This window comes from Pelophylax lessonae, assembly GCF_965119305.1.
Source record: "Pelophylax lessonae genome assembly, chromosome: 3".
Taxonomy (NCBI): Eukaryota; Metazoa; Chordata; class Amphibia; order Anura; family Ranidae; genus Pelophylax; species Pelophylax lessonae.
Window position 1 is genome coordinate 471,610,691 of NC_138770.1, and position 17,344 is coordinate 471,628,034.

The window sequence follows — 17,344 nt, forward strand, 5'->3', positions numbered from 1 at the left end:
TAATTTTATACTTACCTCCATCTTCTCGCTCCGGGTCACCTGAAAAACAAATGGATAATCGCATTTTTTTTTTTTTACTTCCCTCGTATAGAAGAAAATATACTTACCTTACTTCCTTCCTCCTCAGCGGCCACGGGCTGTTGTCACTTCCTGGCTTTGCAATGATTCCTGGGAGCTGAACGTCATCGCTCCCAGGAATCATTGCGCCTGCACCGGCCCAGTTCCGGTGCAGGCGCGTCATTCCCTTCTAAACAGCTTCTGGGCATGCCCAGAAGCTGTGGAGGGATGACGCGCGCGCAGCGGAAGTGACGTCGGGGCCGGTGCAGTGCATCGTGGGACCGAAGAGGACGCAGAAGAGGTTCGCGCTGGCTTCAAGCTGCCCACACCTGAGATGGCAGCGCTGGACAATACTTTTTCAAGGTAAGTATTTGTCCTAAAAGGTAAGTGCAACCCGGGACAGATCAGAGGCTAGCCATTGTGGAATGTACTAGCCCTGACTGTCCCGGGGGTATTTTTATTAAAAAAACTATTCCCAGGGTGGAACTTCGCTTTAAAAATTCATAAGCGCTGTCCGTTTATATTTTGGTAGGCTGGAGACTATTTTTTGGTGTGCAAATTAATTATAGGCTTACTGTTACATTAACTGACCACGCAAGAAGTCTGCAATCCAAATATTCATCCCTTGGCACATACTGCCCTAAACGTTCACTGCCCTGGTGCAGAAGAGGTCAGCTTCTCATGATTTGGCAGACTGCCAGCAACATAGCTGGACTGGGCATCTGTGCACTCCACCCACAACTAAACATCAGACATGGTTAACCACTTAAGGACTGGGCCTATTTTCTGACACTTCTTGGTTAAAATCAGTTTTTTGCTCGAAAACTACTTAGAACCCCTAAAACAAAAAACACACACCAACCCAATTCCAAAAAGAGTTGGGACACTGAACAAATTGTGAGTGAAAAAGGAATAGACTAATTTACACATCTCATAAACTTATATTTTATTCACAATATAATATAGATAACATATCAAATGTTGAAAGTGAGACATTTTGAAATGTCATGCCAAATATTGGCTCATTTTGGATTTCATGAGAGCTACCCATTTCAAAAAAGTTGGGATAGGGAGCAATAAGAAGCCAGAAAAGTTAAATGTACATATAAGGAACAGCTGGAGGACCAATTTGCAACTTATTAGGTCAATTGGCAACATGATTGGGTATAAAAAGAGCCCCTCAGAAGTCAAGCTGGGCAGAGGATCACCAATTCCTCCAATGCTGCGGCGAAAAATAGTGGAGCGATATCAGAAAGGAGTTTCTCAGAGAAAAATTGCAGAGTTTGAAGTTATCATCATCTACAGTGCATAATATCATCCAAAGATTCAGAGAATCTGGAACAATCTTTGTGCGTAAGGGTCAAGGCCGGAAAACCATACAGAATGCCCGTGATCTTCGGGCCCTTAGACGGCACTGCATCACATACAGGAATGCTACTGTAATGGAAATCACAACATGGGCTCAGGAATACTTCCAGAAAACATTGTCGGTGATCACAATCCACCGTGCCAACTATATGCCAAAAAAGTCATATCTAAACATGATCCAGAAGCGCAGGCATTTTCTCTGGGCCAAGGCTCATTTAAAATGAACTGTGACAAAGTGGAAAACTGTTCTGTGGTCAGACGAATGAAAATTTGAAGTTCTATGTGAAAAAAATGGGACGCCATGTCATCCGGACTAAAGAGGACAAGGACAGCCCAAGTTGTTATCAGCGCTCAGTTCAGAAGCCTGCATCTCTTATGGTATGGGGTTGCATGAGTGCGTGACGCACGGGCAGCTTACACATCTGGAAAGGCACCATCAATGCTGAAAGGTATATCCAATTTCTAGAACAACATATGCTCCCATCCAGACGTCGTCTCTTGCAGGGAAGACCTTGCATTTTCCAACATGACAATGCCAGACCATATACTGCAACAATTACAACATCATGGCTACATAGAAGAAGGATCCGGGTACTGAAATGGCCAGTCTGCAGTCCAGATCTTTCACTCATAGAAAACATTTGGCGCATCATAAAGAGGAAGACGCGACCTAAGACAGTTGAGAACTAGAAGCCTGTATTAGACAAGAATGGGACAACATTCCTATTCCTAAACTTGAGCAACCTTTCTTATCAGTCCCCAGACGTTTGCAGACTGTTATAGAAGAGGGGATGCCACACAGTGGTAAACATGGCTCTGTCCCACTTTTTTGAGATGTGTTGATGCCATGAAATTTAAAATAAACGTATTTTTCCCTTAAAATGATACATTTTCTCAGTTTAAACATTTGATATGTCATCTATGTTGTATTCTGAATAAACTATTGAAATTTGAAACTTCCACATCATTGCATTCTGTTTTTATTCACAATTTGTTCTGTCCCAACTTTTTTGGAAATCGGGTTTGTATATAGACATACACATACTTTTTTAGCAGATACCCTGGAGAATAAAATGGAGATTGTTGCAATATTTTTATCACACCGTACATGCGCAGCGGTCTTACAAACGTAATTTTTTTTTTTAATACACTTTTTTGAATTGAAAAATAAGAAAAAAAACAGTACAGTAAAGTTAGCCCAATTTTTTTCTAGAATGTGAAAGATAATGTTATGCCGAGTAAATAGATACCCAACATGTCATGCTTCAAAACTGTGGAATGGCGACAAACAATGGTACTTCATAATCTCCATAGGCGACACTTTAAAAATTTCTACAGGTTACCAGTTTAGATTGAGGCCCCGTTCACACTGGGGCGATGCTACTTTGCCAGGCGACCTCATAGGTCGCGGCGCGCTGCTCGCCCCGCGACCTCGGAGCGGCCGGGACGGACTTCATAACATTGAAGTCTATGCAGGTCGCTCCGGGTCGCCCCAAAGAAGCTCCGGACCCTTTTTCTAAGTCGGAGCGACTTGTGTCGCTCCTATTAGAACGGGTCCGCAGCTTCTCTATGGAAGGCGACCTACGGCGACCTGTCAGGCGACCAGGTCGCCTGACAGGTCGCCCCAGTGTGAACGGGGGCTTACAGAGGACACTGTTTACATATGTGGGAGAGACTTGCGTATGTGTTCGCTTCTGCGCGCGAGCTAACAGGGACAAGGCTCTTTAACTTTTTTTTTCCTATTTATTTTCTCTTTTATTTTTACACTGTCCGTTTTAAAAAAAAAAAAATTTTGATCACTTTAATTCCTATTACAAGGAATGTAAACATCCCTTGTAATAGAAATAAGCAGGACAGGTCCTCTTAATGTGAGATCTGGGGTCAAAAAGACCTCAGATCTCACATCCACATAAAGGCAGTTGGGAATAGAGATGTGCGGGTTTTCGGTAATGCGATAAATGGTGGTAATGAATAATACCGTGTTATCGTGGGCAATTTAAAATACCGCGTTAGATAAAAGTATCTAAACCAGGAGTTCCCAAACGCGTGCTGCATTCCAGTGGGTCGCCGTCAGGCCTCCCTCATTATGCCTGCGGCTCACTGACACCCGCAAGCGCAGCCCGATATACCGGCTGGATTTGTCAGCCGTCAGTGAACCTGTCAGTCAAGAATTGAGCGGCGCCACTGCTTCCATCCTGTAAAGTTCGGCTCCTCCTGTCACAGTCAGATTCAGTAATATTGCACTATGACAGAAGGAGCCATGACACGATTTGCTAAACAGCGGGCCACTGCACTCTGACACCTGCAGCTATCCTGTCAGTCGGGAGTCCCCTGCCTGGAATCAATCCTTCCACATGCTGATGAGAGGTGGGGGATGGATGGGACCAGCATGTGATTGTGAAGAACACACGTGACAAACACAAAGGTAACCGAAGATGGGTCCCCCTGTACCCTTCAACACCTCTACCTATGTAGCCAAGCCACCTCTTGTTCATGCCATGCTTCCATCGTGCCTTGTATCCTTCATGACATGAAGGATGAGACAAGGCATGGAGACAAGACATGGAGGAGAAGGCATGATGCCCCCTTAATGACCAGGTCATCGGATCGGAGCCGAGTGCCAGGACCAATCACCAGGTAGGCCTGACACTGCTTGATGGCTTATTTTAGGCCTGGTTCACATGTATGCAGGTTGGCGACCCACATTTGCACAGGCATAGCAGCCCATTGATTTGAATAGTCTGCTATGCCTGCGTTTTCCGCAGAAAAAAGGTGCATGCAGAATTTAAAAAAAATGCAGTGGCCGTGAAATCCATCCTTCTTTTGCACCATGTGAATTACCTGCAGTTCCTGCACAGGCAAACTGTTTTTAAATGCTGGGCCCACGTATATATAAAAATGCAGAGCAGGAACTGCAGGTAAGTCACATGGTGCAATAGCAGGATGGATTTCAAGGCCACTGCATTTTTTTTATACCGTATATCATGGCAAAACCTTAATTAATTGTAGCATGGAAATTGGATACCGTCACATGCCTAGTTGGGAGGAAGGGACGTATGACGTCGCTTCAGTCCTTTCAAGGTCATACAGTCGAGTGGAGGCCATCTTGTCCTCACTCGACTTCCTGCCTGGGAGGAGAAAGGTCTGGATCGTTTTCCCGCCTACCGAAGGCTACGGTAGGCGGGAAAAAACGACCAGGAAACGGAGGGAGGGGGGCACCTCTCTCGCCGCCCATAAAAGGTGATCCCGCGGCAAACCCCCTGCTGGGACCACCTTTATGTTAAAGCGGACCAACCGTCATTTACAAAAAATACCGGGGTTAGAGCAGCTATCTGCTGCCATAACCCCGGAATTTAACACCCAAGTACTGACGTATACCGTATTTAAAATGGGTGGTCGAGAAGTGGTTAATCATACACCCATGGGAGGGCTGTGTTGCCTACATAAAGTGTTCTGTGCATCTGAATGCAGGCAGTCCCATTCATGTGAACTGGGATGCAGCTGCTACTCCCAATTCCCTGAATGCAGACAGTGTGCAATCAGTGAGCTGCACGCAAATGTCAAAATTCTGGTGTCCCCCACCTGACATGAATAGGAATGCCTGCACGTGAATTCAGGAAACACCTGTGCATCCTGGGTCAAAAATTGTTGGCTTTGGATAGAGTTGTTCGGGGTAAGTACCACTAAATTATTTTTTGCTGTCTGTGTCCCAGTTAGGAACATTCACACCCTTTGTCCTGGTGACCCCAGAACTAAAGCAAGAAAAAGCCAAAATCTTGAGCTGTCAAACCGGAATGGAGAGGTAATCCACCAATGGGAACCCCTGCTCTGCTGATTGTTTCTACAGAAAAGATTTTCATCCGCCCTGTGTACATGAGCCCTTATTGTAGTTTTGGTGGGTGCATGGAGGAGGGGTTTGTCACAAAAGAATAGAAGTGGCTGAATATGGTAACAATTAAAGCAAAATAGTGTGTATGATTTTTTGAGTGTGGGGGGGGGGGGGGGTAACGCTAACTGAACAGAGCTGCAAGAATATCACTTCATTCAGTGGTAAGCTTTCAAATTATGTCAGCCAAAAAAAAAAATTACACACGCAGAAGTGAAAGTAGCAATAATTCTTTCACCAAGCAAGCTCTACTCCTTGCAGCATTAGTCATCACTAAAAATGATTAATGACTAGGTCTGAAGGCACCACCCACATACCTCGGTATTTTTAACCATAGAGAAGCACTACTGTTTTCATTAAGTCAGGCATGGCAAACTGGCATTTTAGGGCTTCATACAATAGAAAGAAAAAAGAAAAATATATAAAATGAATGAGTCCTTTAGGCTGCTCGAATGACCACATTTCACAATAAAGGCATACATGCACAGCTCCAAAAAAAAATTAAAAGAACACTTTTTAATCACAGTATAGCATCAAGTCAAACTCCTAAGATATTGATCTGGTCAGTAAGTAGCAGAGGGGGCTGTTAGTTTGAGATGCTTTGGCGTTAACTTAACAGGGGCACTAGATGGGCAACAATGAGAACCTCCAAAACCTGAATGGTTTTACAAGTGGAAACCACTGCCATTTGTTTCCCCTGCTGATGTTTTTCACTAGTATTGCATTTTGCTAAGGTCAGTGTCACTACTGGTAGCATTAGGTGATACCTGGACCCTATAGAGGTTGCACAGGCAGTCTAACTGGCACATCAATATGTGCCATTGCCAAAAAGTTTGCTGCATCTCCCAGCACAATCTCAAGAGCATGGAGGAGATTCCAGGAGACAGCGAGTTACTCTAGGAGAGCTGGATAGGGCCATAGGTGGTCCTTAACTCATCAGCAGAACCTGTATCTGCTCCTTTGTGCAAGGAGGATGGATGAGCACTGCCAGAGCCCTACAAAATGGCCTCCAGCAGGCCACGTGTGGATGTCTCTGCCCAATCAAAACCACTTCATGAAGAAAGCCTGAGGGTAAGATGTCCTCTAGTGGGCAATGTGCTTACTGCCCGGCAGCATGGTGCTTGATTGGCATTTGCCATTAAACACCAGAACTGCCAGCTCCGCCACTGGCACCCTGTGCTTTTTTCAGATGAGAGCAGGTTTACCTCGAGTATGTGACATAAGTGAAAGGGTCTGGAGAAGTCGTGGAGAAGGTTATGCTGCCTGTAACATTCAGCATGACCGGTTTTGGTGGTGGGTCAATGATGGTCTGGGAAGGCATATCCACTTGCCTGAAGTGATACCGTTCCATCTGGCATACGATCTCGGAGGTCACGTGCGTGGTCAAGCCCGGCGTGACCATGTGACCTCCAAGATCGGCACTGTAATGCCGAACGGAGCGGTATCACTCAGGTATCACTTATGGCAAGTGGTGAGATATACTGATCTGCCAATGTGGAATTGCTTAGATCTTTAATTTGTACATATGTGAGTGGCATATTCAACAACATATGTAAATGGAATTATCCTATGTGACATTTTACCCTTACATGAGCAATATTTGGAATATCGGCCAGTTCCGGGGGCCGATACATATATATCAGCAAACGTTAACATCGGCCTTGCCGATATATATATATATATATATATATATTACATAAATAATGAATCAGTGTCCCTTTGTGTATTCTTATGTTCCAAGCACTCACCTTTGGTCGCATACTGCCCTAAAAATGCAAGTACTGCTAGGTGCACCATCCACTAGCTGTCAGCCTGCTGAAGTCTCATGCACTGGGGCTTAACACCCAGTGCGCATGAGGCCTAAGCTAGCCATAAACTAGGAGAATTTAGTTCACATTTTTGTTTTGATTGTTCTTGTTCTGTTCTCAGCTGCATTACAGCCGGGGGGGGGGGGGGGGGGGGGGGCAGCAACGCACAGAGCTTCCCAGTGAATTGGCTGTGCATGAGGCGAGTCTCAGTCTGATAATTGGAGGAGAGCACACAGTTCCCAGCATAGCTAGAGAACTGACCACGTTGTGCTCTCCTGCTTGGTGTCACGGTGTGGCCAGTTTTTATTATTAGGAAAGCAGAGGGACTGGCAGGATCACCAGGGATTTCACATAAAAGGAAGCAAAACAAAGGAAACCGGATACTTTCATACAAGTTATTGGTACAGCAGGCACAAATCAGGAATATGAAGTGTTGGGGGGGGGGGGGGGGGTAAACAAAATGCTTTAAATACAAAAACTTTAAAAAGTACGTTGGGGCAGAATTCATCAAGCCATCAAATGTACTAAGAATTTTCCTACAAATATTCATACGAAAATCTAATACATGAACAGCTTTAGCCTCTTAGCGGTCAATGGAACTAGTGTCTGCATTGGAAGATTTACCCTGCTGTTCCAGTGACATTTTCTCTCACTTTGAGGCTAAGTGACAATAGACCTCTGGCTAAAAGCGTGAAGTTCCCAGCAGGACACATACAGCAATACAAACCTGGCAAAGGTTCTACCCATCACTCCCACTTTACCCAAAGTCAAAACGTTAGGCTTTAGATTTTATATTTTTTTATTTTCCAGGGCTCGATAAACCCAGGGGCCAGGTTGCAATGGTGACCAGAAATGGTGTCCTAGTGCCTAGTCTTGTCAGCCCATTCCCAAGCGTGAGCAATTACTACTGCCCGATGCTACAAACATGAAGCCCCATGGTTGTCGCCCGCAAAGTTGGCTAGTTCTGGAAGGGCCTCTATTAATGTCCTTTCAGAATCCCACCTCCAGCGGACACAGCTGATAACAGATTAAAGGGCCAATCACAGTGGCCCTTTACCATGTGATCAGCTGTGTCCAATCGCAACTGATCACACTTTAAACCAGGGCTCGACAATCCCCAGGCGCCAGGTCGCTTTTGCGACTAGAATTAGCGACCTGGCGCCTGGGGTGCCCTGCAGAAGGTGTCCTGTCATTTTTGCACGGAGTGCACGGACTTCCGCGCCGTCTGAAAATTGAGGCCCCGGCTTTTCGGCCTACTTGAGATGAGAGGCTTCCAATGGGGAACTGGCGCCCTCTTGTGGTGGCCGGGAGTAGTGACTGTTGTAATGACTGTTTCCACTGCCTGTTTGTTCTCAATGCATTACCATCTCCCTGTCCAGTTAGTTACCTTTGACAGGGAGTGTGGTTATTATTATTAATTTAATTTATTTTTTAAATGTAAAAAAATTAATTATATATATATATATATATATCTTTTTTTTTTCCTCATCGCCATGCCACAGTCGAAGGCCCCTTCCACACGGGCTGTCTGATCAGGTCCGCCTGTCAGTTTTTCAGGCAGACCTGATCGGACCCTTCATTCTCCTCTATGGAGCAGTAATCTGCCGCCATCTGATCCTGTCCGCCAAAAACAGACGGATGGTGGTTCTATTTTCTATCCATCCCGTGGATCGGATCAGATGGCATCGGATGGAAAGAGACAGACAGTCTGTTTTCATCCAATTGCACTATAGAGGAGAGTGGGGTTCTAGTCGTATTTATGTGTAAATTTAGTATCCGTTTTATTAAATAAAGCTTGGTTGTTAGTTTAAAAAAAAAAAAAAACTGGCTCCTAGATTTCAGGAAAATTTGTCAAGCCCTGCTTTAAACAGACTTGACGGTTATCAGCAGTACTTTCCTTATACACCGTCACGGCGTGAGGAAAGGAGAACCAGTAACAGGCAATTCTGGCAGACACGTTTACACCAATAATCAGTGAAGGGGGAAAATTAAACAATTTTTTAACCAAAATAATTTTCTTCAAAAAAAAAATTCAGTCTCGTTTTTCAAAATTAAAAATCCCAGTAGTGATTAAATATCACCAAAAGAAAGCGCTGTCTCAAAGCGATAAAAAGGTTATATGGGTACAGTGTTGCATGACCGCCCGATTGTCAAAGTCCAACAGCACTGAAAGCTGGCCTTGGCAGGAAGGGGGTGAAAGTGCCCAGTAGGCAAGTGAACAAATAAAAAAAAAAACCCTTTCTGGTCAGTTTACAGCTATGGGAATCAGACTTTAGTGTTGTAACCTTGCAAGCGACACCATTTTAGCAGTTTATTAAAATTATTTAAAGCTTAACAGGCAGCGCAATTTTTGTTCAGTTCAGGTTATTCCTCATTTGTCCCAAGAAACAAATATATTTACAAAGCTTCTAATGCCCATGTCAAGAGAATACCTTAAAGAAACGGAGGTCATCACAGGATATCAGACAGCCGGTCAATAGAGCAGATGGGGGTGTTTCTAGTGACGTGTGCCTAGTGGAAAACTGCATCTCCCAGGATTCCTACATCTGCATTAATCAATGTGGAAAGATTCCATGGGTGTGTTTTGGGTGGGGACAAAGGACTGATTTTGCCAGAGAAGAAACCATCTTCTGTACAATACCTACCTGCACATCAGACGAACACCGCAGGGGAGCATATCTGCTCCTGCTAATAACCGGCTGTGGGCAGGTCATGTGACCAGCTGCAGTGAGGTTGCACTTACTTCTTCCTTCTGTAAAATCCATTCAGGTTATGAGACCAGGAGCAGTTTCTCCTTAAGCCTAATACACCTCACCATTTTTATTTATTGCTTCCAAACCAGTAGGTTTCACGACAAAAAAAAAAAAAAAAAACTGACAGCTTCGGTTGGAGCTGCTGCACTAACAATCCGATGTTAGTACAACGATCGCCCCTGCTTTTTTACTGTGTTCCCCAATAGTTTCCCAGCATGTACGTCTAACAAAAGCCAGGCAAGTAGTCGGCTTTGTTGGACCAGCTGCCATACACATGGCCGAATGTTGGCCGGTTTTTATTGAACCGACCGATGTCTCCAGCCATTCAGCCCTTGTGTACTACGCTTAAGGCAGAACACAGCAGCCCTGAGTCACACAAACTGCAACCAAGCAACAGCAGGCATCAGGGCCATGTTTAGAGGGCAAAGGTAGAAGAACTCAATTTAAAAAGCACAGCAGTTTTAAATCCCAACTCCAGCCAATTTTAACAATTATCCCTTGCAGTGGGGTTGCACCCTTAATGCAAGGGTTGTCTAGGGGAGAGGAGAAAAACCATTCTACCTACCTGGTCCTACACTCCCCTGGCAGAGGATGCTCCCACAGTGGACTGTCCCTCTGTCATCTCATCCACTGCAGGGTTATGGATCAGGACCATAGACTGCTTGAGAGTGGGGGGTGGGGTGGAAGCTGTGGGTAATGGTCTAGCTGCAGGGAGGTATAGAGTATTGGCTATTGTCAATACCATATTCCTCTTGGCTAGTGAAACCGCTATATCGTGTAGTACAAGTGTACACTGACAGCAGACACTAGCCAATTTACTTTTTGCCCGTTTCATTCCATAAAATGCAAAGCAGTTTTCTGCTGTCCTAATCCATATTTGTTGCAACACTTAAGCAGCTACCAAGATCGTTCTAGAAGAGGATTACTCTAAAATTACAGAAGGTTACCCTAACATTCCATATTCCTGATATGCGTCTCTTGTACAATGTACTGGTGGTAAAAAGTATCCTGTTGGCTTTGCACTGCTTCAATTGTGTGAAATACCTGGGGATCCTACCATTCCTCCTGCGCTCCTTTTTTACACTGAGCACGCTAGGCATGACAGAACATCCATCCCAGTCTTGTCAGGTATTTGGCTGCGTTGGAGAACAGCCTGCACGTCCTCCAATGATAGAACTTGGGCCGATTGCCCCGCCAGTTACTCGGAAGATTAGTCTACGGCTGTTTCTCCAAGCCCTTTATACAGCTGAGAACAAATAGATATTTTTCATGTGGCTCAAATAACACATCAAAAACTTAACATGGGTGCATTATTGATCTGTTCTTGCAGCGTTTTTAATGCATTTCAACAGGGAGGTGTGTTTTTTTTTAACTGACCAAAAATGCCGCAAGCAGGATTTCTAACACATTGGAAGTGCAACGGACCAGTGTGAAGACATACATAAGAGTTTTGAAGGAATGCTTTTTTCATAAGCTTTTCTTGCACTAAAGGCACCACTAATGACCGACAAAAAATGCATAATTGTTTAATTTCATGTTAGTAATTAAAAAGTTGTGTGTGTGCGCACATATATACATTATATATGTGTGTAAAAAAATTATATATATATATATTTTTTTTTTAAACTAATTTTCACATGCATCCTGAAATTTCGGTTTGGTCACCAACGTGTTAATTTAGTTCACCTCTAGTTACTATGCACAGCGGTCACAGATTTGGTCTGCATGTATTCAAAATAACGAGCCACCTTAAAAAGGAGTACAGCCAACGCTCCTTTGGCTGTATATCTATAGATCACAGAAGTGGTTTGTTCCGACTCCTGTGACCTCTGCAGCCTGCTCTCTGCTGAAAACAGGTCACAGACATCAGTCCCGGCACCGCGACAATGGAAGTCGTGATCCGCCAGGTGCCTGGACTGACACCCAGCTCAGCCTTGCAGCGAGCCGCTGAGAGCCTGAGCCGGCCGATTTGCCCCCTTCACAGTCCAGCGTTGCAAGTGAGCGAGGTGGGGGGCAGGGCAGAGCGCTGCTGACAGTCAGCAGCTCTCTACTTAAGGAGCTGCGAGAACCAAGCGATCGGCGCTGTTCGATCGCTCAGTTCTCAGTGTAGAGGTGCATCATCGGATCGATTCTGCATCCACGCAAGAATAACACTGGAAAAACACAAACCCATACGTCCCTTTTAAGAGGAGGCTCACCTTCCAAAAAAAAAAAAAAATGCTTTATAGGTGCAATCTGGGGCTCCTGCAGACTGTAGCTATCTGCCGGTACAGGCAGGCAGCATCAATGAACTACTAGAATGCTCACCAGCACCCTGAAACCACCAGCTGCAAAGGCTGCTGGTACTTTTAGTTCATTCCCGGAAGTCTGAATGAATGATGCGGCTGTGGGGGGTGGAGCCCCGGGAGAAGACTATCTTTTCAAACTGACAGCAGGCGTGGGGGAGAAGATCCCCAGAACACTCACAATTATAATGGGAATCAGAGAAAGGCTGCAGGAGGAGAAGTTACATGTTCCACCTTAAAAACAGGTGAAACATGCAACATGTTCCTAAAAGTGAAATATTTTAAGAAACTATAAACTTATGAAAAAAAAAAAAAAAAAAAAAAAAAACACACACACACACACACACACACACACACACAACTCAATCAGCACAAAAATCGTTGGCTTAAATATACAAGAAAAACTACTTGCTCACTTTAAATGAAGTGTCTTCAATTCATGATATCCTGGACCAAGGTATAGTAGAACGCCAGATTTCAATTATCTTTAAAATAGTTGATGTCCCAAACTATTTCTGTTACTAAACCATGTGGTCACTTGTGTGCGCAGTAATGGCCCAGAGTAGCATTAGCTACATACAGTATACAGTGCAAGCAACTATTTGCTGCGGGAATAGCAGAGTTAGGCTGAGTGCCCGTCTGCCATTCGGGACAACCCTTGTACTTTTATCAATGAATACAAAAGCTTCTCCTGATAGGACGAGAGGGAAATTATGACATTCACCCACCTCTCCAACTCAGCCAGAGGGAGTCTTGTATTTATTGAAAGTACAAGGCTTCTCCTGAATGGCAAACGACTCTCTAATTCCAACAGTAGACATTAAGTTGCCTGTACTTCTACTGAAGACAGAACCGCATACTGTACGTAACCAATACTACTTCAGTCCATTACAACGTACACAGTGGTTGAAACATTTAATAGAACCACTTAAAGCAAAGTCTAGAATTCCACTTTAAAAAGTAAACCCAAAACCAAAAATGTAATACATGGCAGCATACTAGTCCTTGGTGTAGTGGTTGCATTTGCTCTATTTTCTCCTGCTAATAACACTTCATTTCTCTGGGTGGCTACCTCATTCTAGTACCTACCTATGGAGGGAGTCCTGGTTATCACCCAAGTCTGCTCTACTAATATGAGCCAAAGCATATCATATTCTCCATCACAGGGTAGTCAATGGAAAATAGCTAGAAAGGCAGATATCTATGCAATTCACAAAAAGGGAAACTGCATTTCTGCATATCCATTATACAATTTCTGTACAAATCTTTAGAATCATAACTATAGTGCAAGGGCCTGCCTGAAGGAAAAAGAAGTTGTTCAGGTTTGAAGGAAAATTGTACAATAAGATTGTATACAGTATGGCCATCTTTAGGATCACCATACAATCTAATAGGTGCATATCCAACCTGTGCTTGCCCTTACATTACATAGTTGGTAGACCTAAAGATAGAATAATCTGATTGTACAAACTCCTTTAGACTTCCCAAACTATATATAGGACGACAAACCTAAGCAAAATATCATTTTGTATTGATGTATCAAACATTGATCAAGCAAGGTGACAAGGACTTGGCCATGCGACAGATAGTGATGAAGTAGATCGCCCCATGTCAAAGGATTGTAGGTGAAAAAATAAGGGAAGGAGTTTTGGGGTCTACACGTTTGATCCTTGCAATGTTTTTGTATCCTAGTGAATCACTTAGGCTACGTTCCCATGTGGGCGTAGCGGATCGCGGGCATAATCACTGCGATTGCGCCCCTGCGATCCGGAAATCATTGCAAATCGCGGGACGTCTGTGCATTGCCCGTGATTTGCAATGGCACCCCAAACGCTGTGCGATGTTGCCGCGATTTCCGCCTGACGAATCACGGTAACATTGCGCAAACAAAATCGCGGGACGCATGACGCCCCAAAGAAGCTCTTGTACCTTTTTTGGGCATCATGCGTCCCGCAATTTTGTTTGCACGATGTTACCGTGATTCGTCAGGCGGAAATAGCTGCAACATCGCACAGCGTTTGGGGTGCCATTGCAAATCACAGGCAACGCACAGACGGCCTGCGATTTTCAATGATTTCCGGATCGTGGTGATTCTGCCCGCGATCCGATATGCTAACCCATGTGAACGTAGCCTTATGTTTGATGAAGGTCAGTCATCTCCAAACTGACCATTTGCGTGCTTTTATCCAGCCCTTGGGCACGATTCCTCCCACTGCCAGCAACAGTGTGGTATAGTTCCTGCCACCGACACCCACATCGATAGGGCGCTACCCCCTTTCCACCGACACCAACAGCGATAGGGCACTACCCCCTTTCCACCGACACCCACAGCGATAGGGCGCTACCCCCTTTCCACCGACACCCACAGCGATAGGGCGCTACCCCCTTTCCGCCGACACCCACAGCGATAGGGCGCTACCCCCTTTCCGCCGACACCCACAGCGATAGGGCGCTACCCCCTTTCCGCCGACACCCACAGCGATAGGGCGCTACCCCCTTTCCGCCGACACCCACAGCGATAGGGCGCTACCCCCTTTCCGCCGACACCCACAGCGATAGGGCGCTACCCCCTTTCCGCCGACACCCACAGCGATAGGGCGCTACCCCCTTTCCGCCGACCCCCACAGCGATTGGGCGCTACCCCCTTTCCGCCGACCCCCACAGCGATAGGGCGCTACCCCCTTTCCGCCGACCCCCACAGCGATAGGGCGCTACCCCCTTTCCGCCGACCCCCACAGCGATAGGGCGCTACCCCCTTTCCGCCGACACCCACAGCGATAGGGCGCTACCCCTTTTCCACCGACACCCACAGCGATAGGGTGCTACCCCCTTTCCACCGACACCCACAGCGATAGGGTGCTACCCCCTTTCCACTGACACCCACAGCGATTGGGGGCCACCCCCTTTCCACCCACAGCTATAGGGTGCCACACTCTTTCCACTGACACCCACAGCGATAGGGCGCTACCCCCTTTCCACTGACACCCACAGCAATAGGGCGCCACCCCCTTTCCACTGACACCCACAGCAATAGGGCGCCACCCCCTTTCCACTGACACCCACAGCAATAGGGCGCCACCCCCTTTCCACCGACACCCACGGCGAGGATGAACAGTTTACTCCCGTTGATGCCAGGACAGGCTCTACCACTGGCCACATTGCAGCCCCCCTAAAGTTTGAAGGACAGTAAACTGGCCCTTTTAGAAAGTTTGGAGACCCCCGATCAAGATATGAGCACTTAAGCCATCAATCTCCTTTGTATGTTAGACCTTTCCCCACCACAACCAATGATTTTGTGTTGATAGAATCCATCACTATCTGTCACTCATTGCATGGCTGTGCCAGTTCGATTAGGGGATTTGGGCAGGAAACAGGTATGGTGATGACAAATAAGAGGATTGCACAGCGTGTGCTTAGCCTTCCAATGAGTGGAATAACACGTTGCACAGTCCCTCCATGCTGGTAGGATGTCCTTACATGGGGCTCTTCTTCATCCCACCCACTTCAAGCCTCTGCTTCTAGAAGAAGGGTTGCACCCTGAAATCCCCCCCCCCCCCCTGTGTACCCAGCCAGGAATGGTGGAAAAACAGCAGTCCGTACCGGATTTGGATGAGGGGTTGCCAGCCTCGAAGCCCAATGCCCTCCCTGTTGCTGGGTCCTTCTTGAATTTGGTGTCGAAGGGCGAGTGGTTGTGCTGCATGGCCATCAAGGTGTCCCGCACCGTCTTCGGCTTACTGATCCATTCCTCCGGCCTCCCTTTATGGTTGTCTCCTAGGTCAGAGTAACTATCCGCCCGGTGCTTCTCCTTAGAATCATGCTCAGTGCTGGACACCGATCCGGGCCTCTTATCCCCGGATGTAGAGGCAATGCCCATAGGAGGAGGCCGTGCCCCGTTCATGAGGGCACCCAGAGAAGCGGGCACAGCGTTAGTCCTGCGAGGATTGGGGCTCTGACGATTCAGCTCCGGCGGTTCCTCAGGTTTAGGGAAACCATTAGGAAGAAGAATGCCATTAACCGGCCGGCCGACGCTATAATCCGAGGCCAGGCGGGGCGGCGGCCTTTCTCCTACCAGAGGATAGCGGTCCAAGCATTGCTGAGAGGCCCTAGAAACCCCTTCCGGCCCCCCCACAGGGTGTCCAATCTGCGCCATCTCCTTCACACTAAGCTGAGGCTTCACTGAGGAGGATGAGGAGCTCTGAGGCCCAGGAGACCTCCCCTCCTGGAAGCCATGAGCCCGCTTCAGGTGCCGGGCCGTCTCTATGACGAACTCAATACGATCCGCTCCTTCGTAATTCACACAGCCCCGACATACGGGCTCTGTAAAGTCCCAAATCATCGCCCATGGCATGCGGGGCAGGTCACACAGGTAACACGACTGTCTCCGGGAGGCGGCTATGGTGGCGGATGACATAGCAATAAAGAGCAAGCCGCACTATGCCGAGAACGAGGGGGGAGGGGAGGAGAACACACTCAGCCCTGGGGAAATAGGCGGCAGCGCCCTCCGCCTAGGCTGCTCTTCGGTCCGGCTTCAGTCATGTACACTACGCCCTGGAACCCGGGACAATTATTCTCTATCCACGGCTTCTCTCGCTTTCCTCAGCTGCACCGCTCTCAGGAGGGAGGGAGAAGGGGAGGAGTGATAAAAAAAAAGGGGGAAGGGATGCGCCTTTTCTATTGGCTGCGGCTTCAGTCACCAGAGGAGCCCCCCTCACTAGACGGCTGCCAAAAGCTCACAACAACTCCAAGTTTAACCCCATCCTACGCCGAGCAACAAACCGTCCGGCCGTAAGCCAAAGTCTTGCATCGCGGTAAAACGGGCTCACTTTTTCTTTTCCCGCCTCCCTGACAAGCCTTGCTGGCAAAGCGATGACGTCACGGCCGAGCCAACCGTTGTGATTCCAGTTCTCTATTTACTTGATTCTTCGACAGTCCCCGTCCAGCCACCACCGCCTCCCTTCTGCGCAGGCGCAGTAACTGTCATTGAGCGCACACGCCCACGTTTCCTCGCTCGTTCCCCTCCTCCTCCTCAATTCTTTGAACTGCTGCCAAGACAACAAACAAGAGCTGCTGCTGCAGAAGAACCACTGACTCAGACGGTTACTATGCCTTGCTGTAAGGGAGAGGAGGGGGGAGGGAAAGATTATGTGCGTGTGATGCAAACAGAGGCCTTCACACGATTAAAGAGAA

The 17,344-nt window shown here is 46.8% G+C and overlaps 1 protein-coding gene across 1 annotated transcript in view; it reads right to left on the reverse strand.

Annotated features, from left to right (window-relative positions):
- The window catches only part of IRF2BP2 (interferon regulatory factor 2 binding protein 2), a 61,106-nt gene extending 44,503 nt beyond the window's left edge, over positions 1 to 16,603 (reverse strand). Inside the window, exon 1 of the mRNA XM_082251595.1 lies at positions 15,758 to 16,603. Coding sequence (XP_082107721.1) covers positions 15,758 to 16,568 — 811 coding nt within the window. The 5' untranslated portion in view covers positions 16,569 to 16,603. The remainder of the gene's footprint in view (positions 1 to 15,757) is intronic.
- Positions 16,604 to 17,344: the final 741 nt, after the last annotated feature.